At 38.7% G+C, this 25,439-nt stretch overlaps 2 protein-coding genes across 4 annotated transcripts in view; one reads left to right on the top strand and one right to left on the bottom strand.

The window, feature by feature from the left end:
- Positions 1-25,439, bottom strand: part of myo10l3 (myosin X, like 3) — a 204,169-nt gene that overhangs the window by 85,041 nt on the left and 93,689 nt on the right. The window lies entirely within an intron of this gene.
- Positions 3,404-25,439, top strand: part of poglut1 (protein O-glucosyltransferase 1) — a 69,615-nt gene continuing 47,579 nt past the window's right edge. For both annotated transcript variants that reach the window (XM_057335989.1, XM_057335988.1), the window contains exons 1-4: positions 3,404-3,717; positions 4,273-4,363; positions 24,049-24,192; positions 24,288-24,423. In XM_057335989.1, the coding sequence (XP_057191972.1) occupies positions 3,642-3,717; positions 4,273-4,363; positions 24,049-24,192; positions 24,288-24,423 (447 nt within the window). In that variant the 5' untranslated portion in view covers positions 3,404-3,641. The remainder of the gene's footprint in view (positions 3,718-4,272; positions 4,364-24,048; positions 24,193-24,287; positions 24,424-25,439) is intronic.

Below are 25,439 nucleotides of genomic sequence, written 5' to 3' on the forward strand. Positions count from 1 at the left end.
ATTGCGGAGCTCTCTACATTCCCGCTGTGGGAACTCTTCCCTTTCTCCACTTTCCTGAAGTCTTATTGGATAACGCCAGTGAGAACTGGCCAATTGTCGCAAGACATGCAACAGTATGCAAATACAGATGAACCCGGCAGTATAAATACGGTGCACAGCGACAATACCTCAGAATCTTCTCTTTCACTGCCATCGTTGAATACGCACCTGGAGACTTCTTCACCGCATTCGATGGCTGTTTCTTGTTGTCTTTGCGCGGGACCCATTGACCCGCCGGATTCCCACGAGTACTGCATTGCCTGCCTGGGCCTGGCTCATGCTGAGGCTGCCTTCTGCGAGTCCGATTGCGCACACTGCACGGAATTGCCGGCGCGTGTCCTGAGGACCCGTCGTTCGAGGACTCTTTGGGTCGAGGCTCACTGCTGCCAGTCAGCTGCTGGTGGGCCCACCCATCCCACGAGGTAGCGGCGACGACCCGGGGCCGCCGTCTTCTGCCGTCGCCTCATTCCCCAGTCCACTTCGCTGAGGAGAGCCTTCGCCCCCCGCCTTCTATCGCGGACACCGTTTCTTTCAGCATTGAGGAGGACGACGACTCGATGTCTATCTCGGACAAGGACTGGGCAGAGTCGGAACGGGATCGTCCCGACTCGGAGAGCCCCCCGGACCTCCACAAGGAGTTCGTGAGGGTCCTCAAGAAGGCCGTTAAGGAGCTCGACCTCAACTGGAGCTCTCCGGAGGAGCCGGCTAAAAGTAAGCTCGACTCCTGGTACTTCCAAGCGGGCCACCGTCAGGCCGCTTCGAAGAGGTGTACGCCATTTTTTCCTAATGTGCACAAGCACATAGTGAAGTCATGGGCTGCCCCGCAATCGGCGCTGGTCCATGCTGCTTCACAGGCTATGTTCGCCCACATGGACAAGGCCGAGGCCCACGTGTATGTGCACATTCCCCCCGTCGAGGAGACCCTCGCAGCTCACCTGGGCCCTTCCTCCACCTCGCTAGGCACGGATCAAGGCCTGCCGTCGAAGCCTTGCAGGTTCACCGCCCACCTCACCGGCAAGGCTTACACCTCTGCTGGGGAAGCGGCTTCTGCTTTGCACGCGATGGCGGTGCTGCAGGTTTTTCAAGCCACGATCCTGCAGTCGCTGGATAGCGTTGACCTGGAGGCGGACGCCTTGAGAGATCTAAGGGCGGCGACTGACTTCGCGCTGATGGCTACCAAGCACACCGCGCAAGTTATCAGCAGATCCATGGGATTTATGGATTTATCGCCGATAGGTCTGAGGATCGTCGATACACGATAGTATCGTCTATCGGAACAACCCTAGTTGGATGTCATATATATTATATGTGTAGATAGAGATGGCGGGGTTTTTACCTTACCAGTTTGAGCCCGAGTCTGACGAAGAAGCATCCGAAGACGCTAATCCACAAGAAACTCCACCACGACTGGAGCAGGATGTTTCTCAGTGGCAAGTGGCAACACTTTGTCATCAAAACTTCCAGTGTGACAACATGCATGTTGTGCTTTTGCTCATCAATGAAATAAAATATTATTTTTACTTAAAATACTGTTAATATGTTAGTAATAATATTATTTCGTCTTAACTGTGCGTTGTCATGGTACATAGAGCATTTCAGAAAGTTTCACATATCCTGCAGTGAACGCGCCAAGATTATTGAAGCAATCTTCGGTGAAATGACGCGCGCACATTAAAACCCTGGGGTTATACTCCTTTGGTATCGTTTGAAAAATGAATTGTAACCATTGTTCCCTCAGAAGTTCTTCCTTTGGTAGTTGAAATAAGACGGACTTAGTTTCCCAACATAGAACACGGGTTCTAGACATGATACACACGCATCACGAACGAGCGACAGTGTTTTGGGGGAGTAGACTAGTGAAGTTTTCCCGGCAGTCCCAGCAAAACGTGACGTAGTGACGTAGATACGCGGCGGTTAGAGACTCGGACTAGCTCATGTCTTGTTTGCATGATTCTGAGTCGACTCCCATTTTTACAAGCCAATAACTTTGTTATTTATTCACCTTCGGACTTATAACTTGGCAGACAGCTTACTTTCAAACACGGCAACATAACACACTGCATGAAATGTAATTTTCATGATCTCATGCTACTTACTCTTTAAAGGATGGACTGTCTCTAAACAGAGGCTCTCTCACTGGATGGTGGACGTTATTGCATTGGCGTATGAGAGTCAGGGACAAGACTGCCCTTTTAGTATCAGGGCTCATTCGATTAGGGCTATCGCCTCTTCGTGGGCCTGGTCTAAGGGGACATCTATTCAGGAAATATGCTGTGCGGCTGGCTGGTCTTTTCAGAATACATTCGCCAGGTTCTACAGATTGGACGTGTCCTCTTTGGCGTCTAAAGTCCTCTCAGTGAGTTCTGCGTTTTCTCCTAGCTGTTGATCGCTTATACTGCTCAGTTGTTACCGTGTTGCTGTTGACTCTGTGCTTGGTGTACTATTATGATTCACTGTTTTGGCTGCCCGGATTCCCGTGCTGGCTCTTACTGCTGTGGTGTCTGCCCTATCTTAGCCCGCTCATTTATTTGGCTGGGATATGCAAATTTAGGAGGAGACTGTATGGCAGTTCATTGGTTGGTCTCAGCCATTCAGCTGTGAGCACTCAGGGTGACTTCATGATTGGTTGAATCGATGTGCTTCACCCCGTGTTTGGTGTGTTTTAGCCCAGTTGGTCGGACTGATTGCTACTCACACGGCGGGATTGTATATCGTTCCCACAGTGGTAGCTCCGCAATGTAGAGAGACCGCTCTCGAAAGGGAACGTCTCCGGTTACTGCCTGAGCAGCGGGAACGAGACATTGCGTAGACCTCCGTGTTCGCCATTCATCAGCCGTGCTGGCGTTCTCTTGTAGATTCTGAGATATTGTCGCTGTGCACCGTATTTATACTGCCGGGTTCGTCCGTATTTGCATACTGTTGCATGTCTTGCGACAATTGGCCAGTTCTCACTGGCGTTGTCCAATAAGACTTCGGGAAAGTTGAAGAAGGGTAGAGTTCCCACAGCGAGAGCTCCGCAATGTCTCGTTCCCACTTCTCAGGGAACCGAGGTTACAGTAACCGGAGACGTTTTATGCAGGGGAAATATATTGGTTACCTTATCAGATTAATACTGGGCTCAATTGGCTATAAGAATTAGGCTCACTTACCTAACAAATCATAGTTATATTCTATATCATATAAAGCCTTTGACACTTTTAATTTTTTATCTGATTTGTTGGACGTTTTTTATACAGTCTGCAATAATGTTTTTGCAGCATTAGTGGGTTCCATTTAAAGTAATACTGTGTTCCGCCAGTAGTGGGCATTCGTGCAACGTAAGCAATGACGCACATCCCCCATGATACTGAGGGAAGTTAGAGTGAATGGAATAAAAGAGGCCAACTATCTGTTGAGTGCCCTGACAACTGAACAAGGCAGCTCAGTTGTCAGGAGCGGTCTTATGCGGTATCTACTTATGTACATCTATAGCCAGAAAAATAAACCATTCAAACGCGGCTACATCACTATTTCCGCCGGAAGTTTCGGAGTTTCACCAATAATCGTTCCAAAGCAGCAGCACCCCAGGAGCCACAGTCAGGCAGGCTTAATCGATCTGGATAATGGAGCTATCGCGTCTGGTCTTTTCGCTTTTCATCTTTTGCTTTAACGGATTTAAGTGCTGTCTTTCAGATAATAGTAAGTACTTATAGCATTTCACGCTATGTTTTCATTCTGATAAATACGTATCCTTAGATATGTTGTATAAACTTAGTACTGCAATAGCCTATTTAGAATTACATATTTAATTTAACAGCTAGTTTCCTCGCGATGATGGAGAAGCATCGTGTTTTACCAACTAAAACACCATGGCCCAGTTTCACAGACAAGGCTTAGCTATAGCCAGGACTATGCCTTAGTTAAATTGGGGTATTTAAGTCGCTTTTATTAAAATTACAATGACAGTTACATATTTTAAGATATGCCAGAGCAATTTATTTTCAATTAAGACAGCTCAAACTTTCATTTTAGTCTGGGTCTAGTCTTAAGCCTCGTCTGTGAAACCGGGCATATAACAAATAAGTTAAGCGTTTGAGTTTATTTTTGCTGTGTGTTTTTTAAAACCCAAAATGTCTGGATATTATAATGGTCAAGTGTCATTAAATTAGTGTGTAGAAGGATCTACGAGTAATTTCTCGTTCTAATCATGACAATACAAACTTTTTTCTTTCTCTCTGTGTTTTGGCATAAAAGACAAACGCTGGAAGTCATACCTCAGCAAAATCACAGACGCCACAAAGAACTACAAGCCATGCATTCAGAAAAATTACAGCTGTCATCTCAGGTAAACTGAAATATATACTGTAGAGCAGTATCTGTTCCATCACAGGTCTCTTGACAGTACATCCCCTAAATAAATTACAGCTTAAGTGATTTGATTATGCAAGTCAATATCTGTTTACAGGTAATAATGGAACAAAAATTGTTCTTTACTAGTATTTATGACAGGATCTGTATTTTCATGGTTTTGTATAAAAGATGTATGGTGGCTGTAAGGTGCAAAACTAAACAACAAATTGCTAAACTAATAACAAATCCGAAAACAAAATAAAAAATCCCAAATCAAAATTACATATCTGAAAATGCAATATCAAATCTGAAATCTAAAAACAAAATAACAAACCACAAGACACAACAGCGATTCTGAAAACAAACTAACAAGTCAGAAAACACAACGACTAAACAGTCAAACCAGAAAGGGTAGGTATTATGTACCTGATTTGTATCTGCTGACTGTATTACATAGCCTAAGTATCACTGTGCCACTGTTGTTGTCTCTGTGTTGCTTTGCGTCGTGCCTAACAACACCCTTAGCTGTTAACCCACTGCTTCTTGGGGCTTATTGCTTTAATATTATATAATGAAAATATTTAATTTTCATAATCATAAACTGGTCCATACATCACACATATAATGGACAGGGCTGGATTGGTAATCGGGCATACCGGGCCGACGTACTTTTTGGGCCGATACATCTCTACTATATTTTTTAAACTCGTAAATCGATTTGCGGCATACGATTTTGTCAGAGGATGTGTGAAAAGTGACTGCCGTTTAACTATTATACACTTGTTTTAATGTCTGACAACAGAAAATGTCAATGAGAATGGCTTTATTGGGCACTCAGTTTTATTAAAATACAATATGTGACAGTTCAAAGACTAGAAGCGAAAGGGCCAACACTAGTCTGACTCTGAGAACAAATGCGACATAATGACATTTTATGTATGCTAATTAGTATGTCAACAATCGATTCTGAATCTAATCGTGACCCTAAGAATCGATTCTGAATTGATCGTGAGGGACCAAACGATTCCCACCCCTAGTTTTTATTTAGTTTTTGTAATTAAAACTAGTTTTCTTGCTGCATTTAATCTATTTATCTAGAGACTTATGATCGTGGAAGGAATCGCAAAAGTGAAATTCTACTGTCATCTGATTGTTAAATACCATAGTACAGTACAGGGGTATTCAATTAAAGTTCCAAGAGGTCCGGTCTTTATATTTTCTTCCAAACGGAGGTCCAGACAATATGTTTTATTTAATCAATTTAGCCCAGTTGGATATACTGTATATACTGTATAAAAGATATGATCTTTTATCAGGCCATTTATTTTATATTTTATAATTATGTATGTATTGTAGGCTCTGTGGCTTTAAGGAAATGCCCTCCTAATAGAAGTCAGATAATTAATATTTGTAAATATAAAAAGAATGACAACATATAAACAGCAAATGTAATGTAACAATTAAAATGCTCTCATCATAAACAGTAAACAAAGGTACTTACTAAATTAGCCTTTCCATGCCATTCGTACCAGAACTATTTATATCTTTAAACAGTGGTGTAAAGTAAAAACATTTTTTTTTACAAATACTCAAATTACTGTAATTGAGTAGTTTTTTTTCAGGAATTGTACATTTTTAGTGCTGTATCGGTACTTTTACTGCGCTATTTTTCCTCACATTGTCGTCGCTATTTTATATGTTTAATTTTCATGTGATTGGCTAAGGAGCATAATCAGTCCCGTCACGTGACCCCGTCCGCTCAAGTCGCGCATAGAAAACTTGCGTCACACAGATTTCAAGATATCTGTCTTCAAGTTAGTTTAAACATGGAGGAGGACGAACGTGTGCTGCAGGCAGGGCGCTTATCAAACGGTGGTTTTGCGCACTTGAATGTCACTTCGGGTAAGGGACACAATAGAGAGTTTGCACGTACGTCACGGTTTGGTCAGTTACCCGGATGCGTGGCCATATTGGAGATACTCGGATCTAAACAACAGCATGGATTGCACGGTTAATGTACTACATAAGATGTTGTTCTACTAATTTATGATGTCTAAACCATGGAAAAGACGCGTGGAAGCTGCTAAATCATATAGAGAAGGACTTCGTAAGCAGGAAAGGGCGCATTTTTTTTAACAAACTAAAGTTAATAGGTGGTTAATCACAATGGCCATATGCAGTAACATCACATACATTACAGTATAAGGACTGACGACCCAATTTCCTATATTTCCCATCCCGACGTAGTGAACTACTTATTTTGTTCGCCAATCAAGTCCTACCCCTAAACCTTATTCTCATGGAAAACTTTTGGCAGTTTTTTTGTTAAAAAAAAAATCCATTTAATCACACGCATACACACGCTGACAGTCTGGTCCCTTTTAACGACGTTATTTAATAAAACAGCGTGCCTCTTAACTGTGTTACAGGGATTCTTTACCCATGAATGTGAGTGTGTGTTTACATCCATGTAGAATAGTTAAGTTAAACTACACACAGTAACGTTAAATACTACTGAATTGTGAGTGAAGTTCAGAGTAGAAAATAATTAATAATTAATTATACTGCACGTGATGTTATAGCATATGGCTATAGCAATTCTCGGGTGTAATCGACTTGCATTAAAGCACTTTATTTTCAGTTATTTCTAAAGAAGAATATTTTTTTTCTCCAGCAATATCTGCGATATCCTACGGAGCCCGTCTGGTCACCCCTCAGAGAAAAAAAAAACAAGACCCGCAAATCTGTGGCCACAGTTTTGTAATTCGTTCCCTCAGTTTACAAAACCGTGCTCTCGGATTAATAAACTGTACCCACGAGTTTACAATCCGTGCTCTCGGTTTTGTAAACCGTCCCCTCAGTTTTTGAAATCTGTACCCACAAATTCATAATCTGTGCCCACGCTTTCGCAATCCGTTCGCACAGTTTTGCAAACTGTAGCCTACTCGCGGAATTGAAGCCTCTGTCTGTCAACAGAACAAGCTCCTTCCTACAGGAACATTAACGAATGTTGTATACTGTTTTATATATAAATTGTCCTAATGTGTTTACACACGAGCGTGTGGCGCATATAAAGCATGCGTTCATTGACGCGTTTCACTGGCATAAAGTTGGTTTGACATTAAACATTGATATTTGTGAATTTAGGGACCGTCTCTAAAGTTACATACACATTATAATACATGTTTCCAACTTCAATGGCATTTAAAGGGAATGACTTATACCCACAAGACTAACTGTACAGTGTTCATGTGTGTGTCAGATATATTGCACACCTTTTAGATTATTTATATTTATTATAATACAGCACTATGGCAGCAGTGGAGTCATTCAGGTTCCTGGGCACCACCATCTCTCAGAACCTGAAGTGGGACAATCACATTGGCTCCATTGCTAAAAAAGCCCAGCAAAGGTTGCATTTCTTACATCAGCTGAAGAAGTTCAACCTACCACAAACTCTATTAAAACAGTTTTACTCAGCTGTCATAGAGTCTGTCCTCTGCACATCCATCACTGTCTGGTTTGGCTCAGCCACAAAGTCAGACATCAGAAGACTACAGAGGACGGTTGGGACTGCTGAGAAGATCATTGGTGCTCCCCTGCCCACCCTCCAAGAACTCTATACATCCAAAGTGAGGAAAAGGGCTCAGAAAATCACCCTGGACCTCTCACATCCAAGCCATCAGCTCTTCACAATGCTGCCATCTGGTCGGCGCTACAGAGCAATGAGCACCAAAACAACCAGACACAAAAACAGCTTCTTCCCTCAGGCCATCTACCTCTTGAACAGTTAAATGTTCTAAATCTATTTTTATACAACTCTTTCTGTAAATTTATATTTCATTCATTCTGCTGTATATAGCACATACCTTGTACTACAATAGTCTATTCTTATTTTTTACTTGTACATATTTACATACATACATAGCTTTACTCTCTATATCTTTATTTTATGTTTATTGTATTGTATTTCTTAATTTTTTATACCAATAGGCCCTTATTTAAATCATTGTGTACTGTATTCTATTGTGTTATGGTCTCTGTGTACTGTTGTTGCTGTTTCTGTGTTCTGGATGCTCCTGTCACCAAAACAAATTCCTTGTATGTGCAAACATACTTGGCAATAAAGCTCTTTCTGATTCTGATTTTGATAAACCGTTAAATCAAATGCAAATATTCCTGTGTTTCACTGCTGTATGGGCTCATACATAAATATACAAATTTTAAAGCTCAATAGCATTTAAAGGGAATGTCATCCCTGACTAACTGTAAAGTGTTCATGTGTGTGACAGATAGAATGCACACCTTTTAGATTATTGATATGTATTAAAATAAACCGTCAAATCACATGCAAAGATTCCTATGTGTATAATGGTCTCATACACAAATATACCATTATTTAAAGCTGAATAGCAATATGTATAGGAGTATGTGCATATGATTTGATGGTTTATTGTAATACTCAATCTAAAAGTTGTGCATAATAGCTGACACACACATGAACACTGTACAGTTAGTTTTGTGGCTATAAATCATTCCCTTTAAATGCTTTTGAAGTTGGAAAAAGGTATTTTAATGTGTACTTTAGAGATGGTCCCTAAATTCACGAACGTTTAATGTCAAACCAACTTTATGCCAGTGAAATGCGGCAATGAACGCATGCTTTATATGCGCCACGCGCTCGTGTGTAAACACATTAGGACAATTTATACATAAAACAGTATACAATATTCGTTAATGTTCCTGTAGGAAGGAGCTTGTTCTGTTGACAGAGGCTTCAATTCCGCGAGTAGGCTACAGTTTGCAAAACTGTGCGAACGGATTGCAAAAGCGTGGGCACAGATTATGAATTTGTGGGTACAGATTTCAAAAACTGAGGGGACGGTTTACAAAACCGAGAGCACGGATTGTAAACTCGTGGGTACAGTTTATTAATCCGAGAGCACGGTTTTGTAAACTGTGGGAACGAATTACAAAACTGTGGCCACGGATTTGCGGGTCTTGTTTTTTTTTTCTCCGAGGGGTGACCAGACGGGTTCCGCAATATCCAGTAGGTTCAATAGCAGTGTTTACGTTCAATGCCTCCAACATGGCCGACTTCCAGATTGATGACGCGTCGTGAAAACCCTCTATACGAAGGCTCTTCCGAGATATGGAGAAATATTGAGTTCCTGTATCACTCCGTTAGCCAAGTTTCATCCAAACGGCTATATAATGAGATAAAATTGTCCATCTCTCTCCAAGTCCAAGTCTCTACATCAAGTGCTCTGCCTTTATAAGTGAGTAGGAAACATATGCGATTGGAACCCATGCGAAGCAGATTTCACAAACTGTGCATTACCAGTTATAATGTTGTAAATAACGTTCAGTTTCTTGCACAGTTTGATCGATTTGCTTAAATAAGACGTCATTAATACATCGAAAGAAGCTGCAGGGATTACTTTTATGTTGCCTCTATCTGTATTTTGAACTTTTAAAGACATGAACCTGTGGACTTGCATTTTATGAAAAACCATGGACCACAACTCCAGGTAAAATCTTTATTGTTCTACCTAAGAAATAATGTCACATACATCTTGCATGGCTTGAGGTTGAGTAATTGATTAGCCAGCTCCTCTACAGATATGACTGTTAATGCTAATCCAACGCAATTTAGGTTGCAAATGTTTAGCTTTTTTATGCAGTATTAGGGGCTCTTATTTATTAATTTCTGAATTGTGGGGCCTAGTACACATGATTGAACAGTGTTTGAAGTGCATAAATGGTTTTAACTGGAAAACTGAGCTCATGATAGACAGACAGAACAACACATTGAATGGTTATTGGAGTTGTATCCAATATTATACTATACAAAGGGTTGGAACGAAGCGCGTTTGGCGCTAGATAAAGATATTAGAGGATATAGCAGCAAAAGATCAATTACATGAATGTTGAAAAGTGAAATGGCCGAATAAATTTTACTGAACATACATGACTTGTGATATGATCAAGCAGCAACCAGAAGAGAGAGAGCGAGAGAGACGCAGAGAGAGAAAGAGAGACGCGTGTGCACTTTATTAATGCCGCAAACATGTTGGCAGTGTGTCTGTGGAGCATTTTAAAGTGTCAGAGATGTTGGTTATATTTTGCTGCTATATCCTCTAATATCTTTATCTAGCGGCAAACACACTTCATTTGAACCCTTTCCGCTCCGTGAGCGCTGCTTCTCCTGCTAAAGACGTGTCGCATATAAAGACCTACAGACACCAAGGGCAGGTAAATAAATGGACACTTTTACTGTAAGGCAAGTAAATGAAAATGCAGCAGTAATAAAGTATTTTTAGCTGTCAGTCAGTTAAACCAGGACTGGGTTCTATGGTCATATGAAATGAAAAAGAGTTTTTTTTTCCAACAAGAACACAAAATGGATTTGGTGGACACAGGGATATAAAATTGCCCCATGTCCAAAGTTAAATATACCGCAGAATCTCCATTGTTGTGGACCTTTCATACCAAAGGTTCTGGACATCTTGTTCAGAAACAAGGCATTATGGATTATATCAAATACCAACAGAAAAAAATGAATTTTTGATTTTTCTACATTTTTTAAATGATCAAAAAAAGATCAGAAAGAGAAACAATGCAGATTTATTTTCACAGCATCCTTTGCTTATATTTACCACAAGGGCTTATATTTTTGTCCCCAACTGTATATATACAGTTGCAGTCAAAAGTCTACATACAGTACACCCAGTAAAATCTGGAAATAAGAAGAAATTTGAAAATTATGGAATTTTGTTTGTTTTTTGAAATAGATACTGCCCTTAAAAAGGTATTTCACATAACAGATGTTTACATGTAGTCAACAACACAGAATATTAACTGCATTTACAAAAATGAGCCAGTTCAAAGGTTTACACACACCTGATTCTTACAACTGTACAATATAACCTGAACAGTTAATGTCAGTATTTCTGTTTTGTGATAGTTGTTAAAGAGTTTCTTGTTTGGGCTGAGCTATTAAACTGTCCACTGGTCTCCAGATCCTCCTCTTTTTTTAGCATCTTCTGCATATTTCCAGGTTCACCAGTGCCTGTATGATATTGAGATAAAAAAATTTGCACGGAGGACAATTGACAGACTCATTCTCAACTAATACAAAAGATACAAACATTCTCTAATACTCAAGAGGGCAACACATTTAAAGTCAGGTGGCTGTAAACTTTTGGACTGGGTTACCAGCTTAAACTGTTATTATTTTGTTGAAAAAAAATATTTTGTAATTTAGTAACATCCTCCAGAAGCTATAAAATATATATGTTTCCCAGATAATTGACACCAATTATCATTTTCATAGGTTTACACCCACCTGATTTTAAACGTATTGTTAATTTATAGCTGATGACAATTATTTATTTCACTCTTGATATGAAAGCTCAGATCGTAGGCCATTGGCTTCGCTTTTTCACATCGCTGTAAATGTGAATGGGCCCTTAGTTTTATGGTAGATCATGTAGTTTATGCAGACCGCTGTCAACAGTTTTTGGCCAGAGATCACAAATGTGGGAGAAAGAATACACTTGCATCTGGCTTTGCATGCACATAATGAACTCATCAGTAGAGAGGGAGGACACACACTGAATGAACTCATTAGGAGATGACGCAGAAGCTCTGATTATGCTCTAGATAATACATCACAGTCATACATCATTTTGCAGATAAAATGGCTAAAGTCAGTGTTTCCCATAGAATTTTGACAGACTTGTTGCGCTGGTGACGTCACGAACTAATTAGCATATTTGTGACATCATCACGCCGTGTTAGTGTTAGCACTTTTTTTGACAAGAAAAAGTTGACAAAAGCGATTTTTAAGTAAAAACGCTTGCAGCGTTTGGTTTCAGCCGAACGCCATGACTTTGCGCACGAGGCAGCCCAGAGAAACATAGGCAGCGTAACGGAAGTCTATTTGAATTATAAACAGAGAGCGTCTTTGCAATAACTAATCACATATTTAAAAACTACAATACTAATTTCTCGCTAGAAATGAAATCAGAAGTTGTTGAAAGTAGGGATGTCAATTTAGACACATTCCCATAATCGATCTTCATTTAAATTAACAATCAATTAATCGATTACTCGTTAATATTAATACTGCAATATGCCTCTGCAGTGGCATAAAGGCATGAGGGCACGCAAATGCTATGCAAAACGTCAGCTTCCTCACCTGAATAAAAAGGTTTCTAAGTTTAAATAAAAGCCTAGTAGCATTGTTAAAATGAATCTGTGTGATTGGTAATATAATCATATTGTCACAGAGATCCTGTGACGAGACTCTTATTTTGATATGGACTCTGTCTTAAGCTGGATTTGCACACGCTACAACATATACACATTATATACATCTCTGATATGCGCGTAAATTACATCAGTTAACGAAGAAATGTTTGTAATCCCATCTATGTGTTATTGTTGGATGCTAAATGTTTGTAATCCTGCTTTAGACGTACTTTATGCAAATCTTGAATGATAATTACAATGATTCATTTGTATGTATGTCAATGTGAAGTATTTTAGTCTTATTTTTCTTACTCTTTTACCGGACACGATGGTTTAGCCCAGGTGAGGGGCTAGAGCTATTTAAATGTCTCCTTGTACCATTGTGAGGGGAAGAGTTGGCTGTTGCTGCTACTGCTGGAAAGAGTCAGAGCTCGTATAGTGAGAGAGCAGACATTGCTGTATAGTTTGGGCCAATTTGTTGGTTTATCTAAACTTATAAATATTTTTTTGTTAATTTTTTTGTTTACTTTGCACTTTGTATATGGACTTGTACAAACACCTGCTACGCATTGGGATTATACTGGCACTTGTAAATAAAACCACCTAATTTCTGGCATTTTAGCGTTTTCCTTGCCTCCACAACTCCGGAGTGCGATCATCCAATTTGCCTGCAAAGGCTTTGGGGTTGACACATATATAAAATTATGTATTTAATAATTAACATATGGAGCAATATACAACGTGTCGCCGCCTCGGATGTGACTCTGGCTAGGGATGGGCGATATTATATCGTTTGCGATATACCGGTAGAAATTCTCCACACGATAGGAATTAGTCTTCCCGCAATATAAACGATAAATTCTAGTTGATGAAGTATTTCTTTGTGCGACCCATTCACAACTCATATGTGAAGCGAAAACGGGTAAATTATAGCGGAGGGCGGACGTGAAACTGAGAAAGAGTTTGCACTTAAAGACGAGCTCTAAATCTCGTTTAGGTTGGCACTGTAGATGCATCCGAGTTGATGTTTAGTTTCACTTTCGTTTTATTTCATTCGTTTTTTAAGTATTTGTTGATAGTCATAATACGTTACACCACAACATTTAGTTTGGCTAAAAGTATTTATTTAAACATTTGTTAGATGTTATGCGCTCGTGCGCAAATTGTTTAATACGATTTCTTGCCTGTTATATACAGGATGAACGGAGCGTCCCGTGCGCAGCTCCATCCAGTACAAATGCGAGTTTGTGTTACGTTATTTTAAACAGAGGTGGGTAGAGTAGCCAAAATCTTTACTCAAGTAAAAGTACAAGTAACTAGAGAAATTGTTACTCAAGTAAAAGTAAAAGTCACTATTTTAAAAATTACTTGAGTAAAAGTAAAAAAGTATGCAATGAAAAAACTACTCAAGTAGCTAGTTACTTTGTATCTGATTATATAGGCCTACTACATAAAATTAATATTAACGCCAATATTTTAATAATACATTTTAATCAATATTTTTAATTATCATAAGCAGATATCTTTGCAATATAGTAGAGAGACTAAAGAATAGACAAACACAGAAGAGACGAGCATTTCTGTAAATTTCATCTAGTCCTGATGTCAATGTAGTTTACACAACTTATTTAGAATAATAGACCATGTCAAACTAAAGCATTAACTAAACTCAGAGCATTTCCTAAGATGATCTAGAACATCTGCAGTGCTCTCTAAATGAAATACACATTTTTGAACAAAGCTCATGTTTTCTCGTGTTGTGTCACGTGTGTGTTGTGAAACGCTCTTACTTGTAAACAAACAGTAAACAGTGAACCACACGCCCATCAACAAGTTTTCTTCCTTTTGTTCTTCAAATGTATATTTCTGCAAGCCCACGTCTCTGTGTCTGAAGGGATCGCGCATGTTGCGGTGTCTGACGAACGGGTGCGCGCATATGGCAGGCATTTATCATTGCTGGCAAACAATATGACACATTTGCAGTTTTGATTGTATAGATATATAGATTAATATCCACTTCATTCAACGCTCTTTGTGTTCTGCGTGTTCTTAAATTTCGCGCTACGAGGAGTGAGTAATCCTGCTTCAGATGATTCAGATCGTGATGCGAACTGAACAAATTATTTGAACTGATTCATTAGCCTATTCAGATGGTTTTGCCCATTGTTCAATTAATGCTTTCAAAAGAATCGATCACTCGGGAATGCCCGTAAAAAGAGACGACAACCTTGAAATAAACAACGCATTTTATAATGCATATTTTAAAATGAAGGAAGGAAGGAACGTCACGCAATGTAAGTTATGTAACGAAGTAAAAGTACAGATTTTCTATTAGAAATTTACTCAAGTAAGAGTAAAAGTACATGCTTTTAATTTTACTTAAAAAGTACATATTCTTCAAAATGTTACTCAAGTAAATGTAACGAAGTAAATGTAGCGCGTTACTACCCACCTCTGATTTTAAATACGCTTATGAACGTATGAAAGTGTAGATGATTTAATTAGATTTCTTTTATCCGCATTTTTCTGTTCTCTTTCTGTAGCGCGAGTCATAGACAGATTCAGTATATGTTGCTGTGAGAAGAGAAGGTTCACACAGTTCAGGAGAGAGTGATTGACAGCGTGATGCGATCGTTTCCACCCATCAATAGGCTATATACAGTTTAGGTATGACATGATGTGTTTATTTAGTTTTAGTTAATTACATTTTTCTTTACTACAACCTTTTGAAGTCGAATGTAACTATTATATTTTATATTTACAAAATTACTGTAGGTAGGCCTATATTTTAGGAGCCTGTTTGATTTGGGGTCATTTTTACTTTTTGATTAATGTTTGTGTTTTTTCACTTGTAGCTAAAAACAGAGGTGGATGGTGTTATTGTTATATCGTCATTTGTATCGTTATCGCAATAAATACCAGAAATTATCGTGATAGAGTTTTAGGGCCATATCGCCTATCCCTAACTCTGGCAATTGCATATAAGCCAGTGTTTGAATTGTGTCAAGGCTCTTGGGGGGTCCCCTAACCAGTCTTCAAAAGAAAAAAAACAGACGGAGCAGTACAAGAATCAATCACATGATAGTTTGGATCATTGTAGTAATTTGACCACATTACACGCATAAATGTCCTTAACATGTTGATAATCCATTAAAAGAGATCCACATGAGGTAGAGATTAAAATACATATTTCTTTGTTTTTTGCAGTGACCATTCTATCGATCTTGCTGTTAATTTTTTTATTTTGCATTATAGCCTAGATTTTTAAAATAAGATTTTGCCTAGGTTTGATGTCTTTCTTGCTGAGATTTCACTCATTGTAAAATCTCTTAAATTTATTTGTAGCAATAAGAATAACAAGTTTTTCAAAATGTATGATGAAATTTTCTTATTATTGAGATTTTCCTGTCCTCTTATTTTCCTTATTTTTTTCTTGTCCTTTCATTCTTGTTCTTTATATTATTGAAATGCGGTGCTGTTCCCTTTTTTTTGAATATTTAAAAAAATAATTGGAGCCAGTGAGGGAGAGGACGCGTCACATTACACGTTTAAAACGCGTCCTCACGCGTTTTAAACATGATTCATCTCCTGATAATGTAGATCAAGTATATGAAAATAATCCATATGAACCAATGAAGATTAAGAAAAACGAATGTCATTCCTTTGGGCAAAAGCAGAAGCCTTCTCGTCAAAGTCGGAACTCATGTTTTCAGAAGGGAGTGCAAAATAATCTTTGGGGAATGCGAAAGTTTTCTGAGGGAAAGAAAAATATTCTTGGGGAAACGCAAAAGTTTTGCAAAGGAGCGCACTGATGGGGATAGCAGATATTTAAAATATTTTCACTCCCTTTCCTATTTTTCCACCACCTGTATGTCCCTTAATGGCTCAGTACCGCGTCGCACCTGTTTTGACAATGTGAGATAACATTGTACATAAAGAAAGACTTGCACATCAAAATTATACTAGGCTAACTGTAAAGTTTTAAGATAAATGCTTTCAATATGAGAGGATCTGCACGCATCTTGCTGCAACATCTCTGCAGGCTACATGTCTTCATTGAACACTGTGTGGCGCGCTTGAGCATGCATGGATTTTTCAGATAAAAATTTTAGTTTTATGAAAATTGTACAAATAATGTTTTGTTTTAGCATGATAATTCGACAAAAAAATAATTTTGTGTTTTAAGTTGTCTAGTTTTAATGAAAAACCAAGGGGACCCCCCAAATTCACTATTTTAGACCTTATGAGAGGTCCCTTAAGGCTTATGAGGGGTCCGGGACCGCCCCAGCCCCCCCTTAATTCGAACCCTGATATAAGCGTATTCATATCATTGCATGCGTCTGCATGAGAAAATAGGTTGATTTGTTTCTGAATGTGCATTTTTCAATAATTTCATATTTGAATATTTGAGCTCATAAAAAACAAATATTCGTTTATTTAAATTAAGTTTAAAATGACATCATTTGTTACGTTTTTATTTAGTCACAATTTCACATCAAGCTTATAATTATAATTAAATATTCATAACACACTAATATTATATCCTGTTGATATAACATTGAAAAGATTAGCAACGTTGGAAAAAATAGAAAAACATAAAAAACTGCATTTAAACCTGTGCGAAATCATACAAAAACCAAACACACAAAACAAAACGAACAAAACGCAACGTATATTGCAGTGTTAATTTTGACAGCCATTTTTGATTTAGTCTTAGTCTTGGTCTTGAGACGAAAATGCTTAATAGTCTTAGTCACATTTTTGTCCTTCATAGTTTTAGTCTAGTTTTAGTCGACGAAAGTCATTACATTTTTGTTATGTTTTAGTCATTACTTTTAGTCAGATTGCAGTTACCAACGTTCATTTTGATTGATAGCTATTTTATGTAGTCTTTGGACAATAATAATCATTACATTTTTTGAGAGCTACATTATATGTAGCTTGCTGTGCTGTCCTCAACACAATCAGGCACAATCATACATTAAGGATAGATAAAAGTGGTATTAATGTGATAAACCATTAGGAACACATTTTAAACAAACATAAAAATACATGCTTAAAACGTGTATGGTATATTTATTGAATTACTTTGTCCATAAATAGAGTTATTGCAATTAATCCTTATTTTGTGTAAATACAATTTTAGTTAGTCAATCCTTTATATACTCTACATTGATCAAAAATGTGCTATTGAAAACTTTTTTGATTGTCAGAGTGTAAAAACAAATTAAATAATGCATAAATGCCTACAAAATAAACATGGCCTAACATCAGGCAATCAACAAACATAGTATGATATCAATTGGCAATTTGGCAGGCTATTGACTGCGATTCATTTTTAGAAAAGCGCTTCTTTCCAAGATCAACCTGGCTCGATTCCTGCGTCCACGACTCAGGTCACCTGTGATACTGAAAACTCTCTCAGCAAATGCCTGAGATGCAGGCATAGTGAGAAGGTCTTGGGCTAGGGGTTTTAGAAGCTGATAGGTAGAGCCATGTGTAGCCCAAAAGCCAAAGGCAGTCTCTTCATGTATGGACTGTAGGGCTGTGCCGATAAACGATATCATATCGAATCGCGATAGAATGTATTTCAAAAACGATGATAAGCTATTGGCATTTATAAACACGCAGAAATAAACACAACAACAGTCCGTCAGCGTGCAGCTTTTATCATGCCGTCAAAGTACAAAGTCCATTTCATACTGCACTTGGCAAAGAAAACTCAACATGAGCAGGAAAACATTACTGGAAGCGGAAACAAAGGTGAAACTAACCTCGAGTTGTCATCACATGGTTTATCAAATCGCAATCGCAATTTTCGCAATCGCCGGTTAAACAAAACAAACTTGAGGTGCAATTGCAAGTGAGTTACTTTGAAACTCAAGCACAAACGTTTTTATATCCATCGTTAACATATCTGCTAACATGAGCTGGTGCATATGAAACAAACCAGCGCTGCCCTGTACAGATTAGAGATGTGATGAAGTGAGTTTGTGCGCACATTAAAAGTTTGAACCTTGTATGTAAGATGCTTGCATGATTAAATAAATGTACTACAGTTTATGTGAGATGTCTTTTTGAAAGACTAAGGTTCACTGAATGCATTGAATGAATCCCACTCCAGTGTTGCCAACTCTTTTCAATGGAAAGTAGCTAAAGCCTGCCCGAAAAGTCGCTAATTGTCGCCAGATGATGTCACGTGCTAATTTGCATATAAGTGACGTCATCACGTAGTATCTGACAAGCTAAGCGCTTATGGGCTTCTTCATATCTCTACTCTCTGAGCTGTCGTATACAGTATTATATTGAAACAATACATGCAAACGCACAATAAATAGGTTCTTAATGACTTATTTTTTGTTTCTGTTGGCAGACAACAAAAACTATGTAGGCCTAATAGTGAGTGAACTTTCGTTGAAAGACTCTAAAATCCGTCTGTGTTCTTGTTTATGTGTCCATACAGTCTTCACGTTTTAAATCATAAATGCTCAAACAAGGTCAATAAGTGATTAGTTCTTGGCACACTGTTTGTCCATGCGTATGTATCTCATTCACGCGTCAGTGCGGTCTGAACTGAATGTGCTGCTTCGCCCTGCCCTGCCGCTCACTGAACAGAGTGGACAGAGATAGGCGGTGCTGCGCTGGGAAGGAAAAACTCGCTTTCGCGGCAGTAGAAGTGAAGCAGAATGTTTTGCTAAGTCGCCAAGGCTTATTCAGAAAGTAGCTAGATTTGTCGCTAGCCGCTTTTTGAAAAATAAGTCGCTAAAGGGGTCTGAAAAGTCGTTAAATCTAGCGACAAAGTCGCCAAGTTGGCAACACTGCCCACTACTCGAGCAAGACATTATTGCAGCATTATGTATGTGCGCAGGTGCTGAGCCAATAGCGTTCGAATGTACACAGTAACTAGCCCTTTCATTGGTTGAATGTACTGAATGAACACTCCCTTTACTTAACGAGTCAATTGAGTCAAAATGAGACTGAATGAACTGGTACATGTTGTTTATGGCCTAATATCCTCTGTGTTGCAACAGTGCATTAATTTAATTTAATTTTAACTGGTTAAAGGTTAACTTTTATTAATAAACTGTATTTAAAATAGATTCTTTTAAATACAGTTTTTTAATTAAATATATATCGAAATAAATATCGTTTACTTTTTTGCCATATCGCCCAGCCCTAATGGACTGTGACAGCTGCTCTTTGAATCTTCGAATTTCCTGCCTGACACAGAGCTTTGCGTTGCTAGGTCCAGATGTCCGATTTGAACTTGCTTTTGTTAGAAATCTAAATCTGGGTTGCTTTGCATGTGGCTCCTGCTCCTCACATTCCTCGTCACCTCCCTGATGTTCAACAGCATCCTCTTGCATTCTTACAGAGGACACCATTTGAGCAATGTATTGTTCTGCTCTACTCAGTAGATCCTGTATGTGTTCTTCATCAATTCCAATGAATGCATCAGCTGAGACTGTCGGATCAAGGAAGCATGTAGCAGTAGCAAGGGGTGAGAATTTTGAATTACTGGGATCAAGGAAGCAGCTAAAGCGTTGGTCTAGGTTTGCCTTCATCTTCTTTGCCAGAGAAGATATGTCCTTGTGGCTTGAACCTTGGGCCTGGGGAAACTCAGATATGTGAGCACTCAGGTCCAGGAGTGCAGGCACCACCAGAGATAAGGACATTGTGTCACTCTGGAGCATCTGGGTGTGCTCAGTGAAGGGAAGAAGCAGATCTCTGAGTGCAGTGAGCCTTTGCCACTCACTTGGAAGCAGAGAATCACAGCCCATCGTATCAGCTACTTGAGTGAGTGAGTCCTTCAGATCAATAAGACGTGTTATCATCAGGTAGGTGCTGGACCATCTAGTGGGGCAGTCTTTGATCAAAGTGAGACCAGAAAGCTGCAGTAATTGCTCTATTGCCACCGATGACTTGCGGAAGAGCCTAACTGAGCGTTCCCACCAAACAGAAACAATTGAGCCTTCTCGACCAATCACGTTCCTCGCATGTTGTTGGTTAGCTGTGAAAAAGGAGCATGATGTAGGGCATTTTTTTCAGAAAAGTTGAACTTTTTTCAACCTCAAAAGACGCACTGAGCTGCAGAAAAAGACGCCGGCGTTGGCATTTAATGTAAAACAGATGCTAGCAGCTTCAAAAAAGAAATAAAGTATGAACATGGCTGTATTTTACAACAGGATGCCACCAGCAGTCACTTTAACTGCTGCTAAAATTCTGATTTATAAATGCAACATCATCGGACAAAATCACAATACAGTACATCTACATTAAAGAGCGGCTATATGCTGTTTGCCCTTTCTCGACAATGTGTTGCTATATTACGAACGCTTCTTTGATTTTAAATGCAAGTGACAGTTAAATATGAGAGGCCGAGGGCTCGCGCACACACATGGAGCTCATCAGAAGAGAGAGTGCATGCCAACACAGAAGATGAGGATGCGCACGTGGCCATGTCCACTCAGTCAGGAAGGAGAGAAGACGCGTAAGCGCTGTTTATCCACTAGTTATTCGATCACATATACTGTCATTTGCACAGATGGATAAAAAAATGTGATGCCAAATATACTTGGGCAGCCATAAATATACCTGGGCGGACCGCCCAAGTAAATGCATTGTATGGGAAACGCTGAAAGTAGATTACTATATTAACAGCTGCTCAAGGATTTGCTAAAGTAAAGTTTAAGCAGGGCTGTAGACTAACTTGTTGCACTGGTGCGCCTAACTTTTTTTCTTAGGTGCACCAGCACAAAAGTTAGGTGCACCCAAATTTTTGACCGCATCGCATTTAACACCGCAGTTTTACCAGTTCACTTTTTTTTAAATTGCTGTCCATATAGTTACAATTGACTTGTAAATGATTAACTAACAATCTGGTCAACATAAAGTTCTTTATTTGAAGCACAATTCTATAAGAAAGGTAACTTACTGAAAAAGTGTTGGTGCTTAAAGTGCTTCACTGAACTGAAATTTAAACTTAAAACATCTCAAGATAAATGGACCAGGGCTTGACATAACCTGGGAGGTTGATGGCTCCGTGTCAGAGCATTGCTTATGATTTTTGGACCGATCAGGCCTTAACTTAACATTATTCACGAAAACGTTGTCAATCGTTCTTTTCATCTTCTCTCATCATCCGCGGCTACATCCACTCTGTTTAACTGACGGGCCTATAGGCTCCTCACGTCTCTGTCTGACTGCAGCACATGCATTTTCACACGTACACACCAGAGGTTGCGCTAGACTTTTTTATTGTCCGTCATTTTGACTGACAGGCTCGTAAAAAATCTGCCGTAATCTATTATTACCCGTCTCTATGGTGGAAGGTGGCTTTACGTGGTAATTAGTATGTTCGTGACGTCATCACACTGTACTTGCGTCTCGGAACTTGTTGTATTTTAATACAACTGAATGCCTAATAAAGCCGTTGTTGTTTATATTCATCTATATATTTAATGTTTTAATGTTTATGTTAATATGTGATTCGATCTGGGAAAACCCAACACATGGTGCAAATTTATATATTACAGTTTTTGATACCATATTCAAGCCCTTTCCAAATCAGTTTTTATTTTGCTCATACCTTGTGTATGTAACAAAAGTTATGGCTGAGGTCGGCTGAAGTGCTATGATTTTCAGGAACGGAATTTGGAGGAAAACGGGTTTAAAGTTAAGTGATGAAAATAAAAGCACAACAGTCCAGTATCACAAGTAAAAGTAACTTTACAGTGGTAAAAGACTTACTCTAATAACAATTTAATAAAAAAACATTTCCCAGTGTTGAAGTCTATAAAAATACTGTACAAAACCGTTTGAATAAAACAAAAGTAAGGAAAATGGTGCGCTTAAACACACTTAAAGAACGAGAGCTCTGCCATTATCACTACACAAGGAAACTAACAAACATTATGGACAACAACTAACGTTAATAAGCAGTGAAGCAAGTTTTACGTTGTTTATCATGTGCATCGTGTCTGGACTTTTGATCATCCCTTGTATGTTTTGCGATCGGATAACTCCCGGTGCTGCAGACGGGGAGCTCTGTCATCTCACAAAAACATTGTATGAAAAATCTTTGCATGCCGTAGTTTACACAGGACAGGCGGGAAATGTGCATTGATACTCCTTCATTCTTCATGTTATGTGGTTTACTTTGATAGGTGAACTGTCTTTCCCGCATCCCAGCGTGACATCCGACTGGTTTTCCCAGATCGCATCACATATGTCTAGTCAGTAACAATGACATGTGAAAACACGCACGTCCCTTCGCGAGCATATCACGCTCTAATGAAGGGAAACAGGGAGTTACAAATTGTCCTCATTGTAATCCGTCAAAATGAAGGACGGCCTTCAGATTTTTCCGTCACTGGTAAACATTTTTTGTCAATGACAGAGAATTTTCAGTTAACGCGACCTCTGGTACACACACGTACAGGAAAATCTGGACCACGGCCAATCAGAGGGGGGTCCGCCCTTCACTATCTCTGATTGGTTTAGACCATGTGGGCCTAATGTGTGTCTGTTGTTGAATCACAGGGAGACTTTCAGAGTCGTGGAGAATTTTTCTCCCTCGAACGGCTGGTCGCACCGGTGCGACCTCAGATTTTTCTTAGTCGCACCATTGAGAAATAAGGTTGCATATGCGACCAAATTGTTCGTACTCTAGAGCCCTGTTAAGTAAAGTCTATGTGTGGGGAGCACTACACTGAATGCTTGCTTCTAAGAAAGAAATAAAGAAATAATTATTTCTTCATGATCCCAATTATTTGAATATCATGACAAAATGATGGTGGACACACAGTACACTAAAGTATTTATGAGCAGTAGAGGTCCAGGGAGTACACATATTTCTTGGAAACTCAAAAAAACTTGATCACTATTTTCTCAGTTGTTTAAAATATTAAAGCGATTATCCAAGTTTGATAATGTCTCATTTTTGAATAAATAAATAATTACACATTAGCAGATTAATTTAATTACCCATTTTGACTCATACTCGTTGGTTCGTATTTATTTTTTAACATTTTGTAATATTGTAGTTACCATAACTATAGAATAAGACAAATGTAACTCTGGAAACTATGTGGGGACTAAAAGAATCCAAGATCAATTAAAACTGCCTTTGTAAAAATGTTCTCTTGGCAGTTTATCTATCAGCTTTTTTCGAGCTTTCATTGACTGGTTTTTAATTATTCAGTCCAAGTCATCCATTTCAAAAACATTTTTTTAAATTAGTTTTCTAATGAAAGTAATACAGTATGTACTACTCTATTCTAAAGTAATATGTTGGCATAGTTTGTATTAATACACCTTCAGATTGAAATGGTTTTTATGATCATAAGAACATTTTTAGTCAAGTGACCCTAAACTTTTGAATGTTCGTGTACTGCCCTTTGTTTACCGATCATTTGATTCCAGTATCTTGAAAGATGACCTCATGCCATTCCAAAATGGAATATCTGAGGGGCTGATGGCAGATACCGTCCACAGAGGTGTTGGAACACATTACCAGATAATTGGTCACAAACTGTATAGGGAACAAAGCTGCATGTTTTTAGCAAGGTGGGTAAATTGTTTAACGGCTACCTATCGTGACCGCATTATGTGTGTGTTCAAATATAAAATTCATCAGGGCCATATTATTATCCTTTTCTCAGATGCAGTGGGATTGAACACTTCATACTGAAAGTGATTGACAGGTTGCCAGATTTGGAGGTGGTCATTAATGTACGTGATTATCCTCAGGTTCCTAGATGGGTTCAGCCAGTCCTGCCTGTATTGTCCTTTAGCAAGGTATGTACACTATTGTTTATTTTGTCATCTGTTGTTGCATTATTATTTTGTCACGGTTTTTGTGCCATTAACAAGATGTAAAGTCTCATCCACTGGCTGCACTTTGATGTCATACGCTGTGCAGCGCTGCGTGAAGTCAAACGTGCCTATAGACTTTTGCTTCGGTTTTATTTACTTTTTAAATGTTTATAAAATTAAACATACAGTTAGGTACATAAATATTTGGACAGAAGCACATTTTTTGTTTTTTATCTGTTTATATAAATGTATTAGAGTTACAGTTTTATAATGGATATTGTCTTAAAGTGCACTCTCAGCTTTATTAAGAGTGTATTCACATCCAGATTATCTGAAGGCTTTAGGAATTACAGCTCTTTAATATGAAGCTCCCCCATTTTTCAAGGGACCAAAAGTAATTGCACAGTTGAATCAAAAGCTGTTTTATTCAAAGGTATGGGCTTTTCCTTAAATAATTTCTTCATAACTGAAGCAGGTTAAAGGTCTGGAGTTGATTCTACGTGTGGTGTGTGCATTTGGAATAGGGCTGTGCGATTTGGGGAAAATATCTAATTGCGATATTTTTGACAGACATTGCGATTGCGATTTGATTTGCGATTTTAACTTTTCTAATTCAAGCTTCAATTCAATATTGTTGTGTGGAGCACAGTATGGTTATAGTTCAATGGTTCTGTCAACCTTGCACTGGTTACCTATAAAGCATCGCGTTAACTTTAAAATCTTGCTTATTACCTATAAAGCCTTACATGGTTTAGCTCCTCAGTACTTGAATGAACTCCTTTTGTATTACAGTCCTTCACGTGCATTACGCTCTCAGGCGTCCTGTCAGTTGGTAATACCTAGAATTTCAAAATCAAGTGCAGGTGGTAGATCCTTTTCCTATCTAGCGCCTAAACTTTGGAATAGTCTTCCCTGCACTGTCCGGGAGGCAGACACACTCTGTCAGTTTAAATCTAGACTAAAGACGCATCTTTTTAATCTTGCATACACTACTCTTC

The sequence above is a fragment of the Triplophysa rosa genome, linkage group LG6 (assembly GCF_024868665.1).
Source record: "Triplophysa rosa linkage group LG6, Trosa_1v2, whole genome shotgun sequence".
In the NCBI taxonomy this organism is placed as follows: Eukaryota; Metazoa; Chordata; class Actinopteri; order Cypriniformes; family Nemacheilidae; genus Triplophysa; species Triplophysa rosa.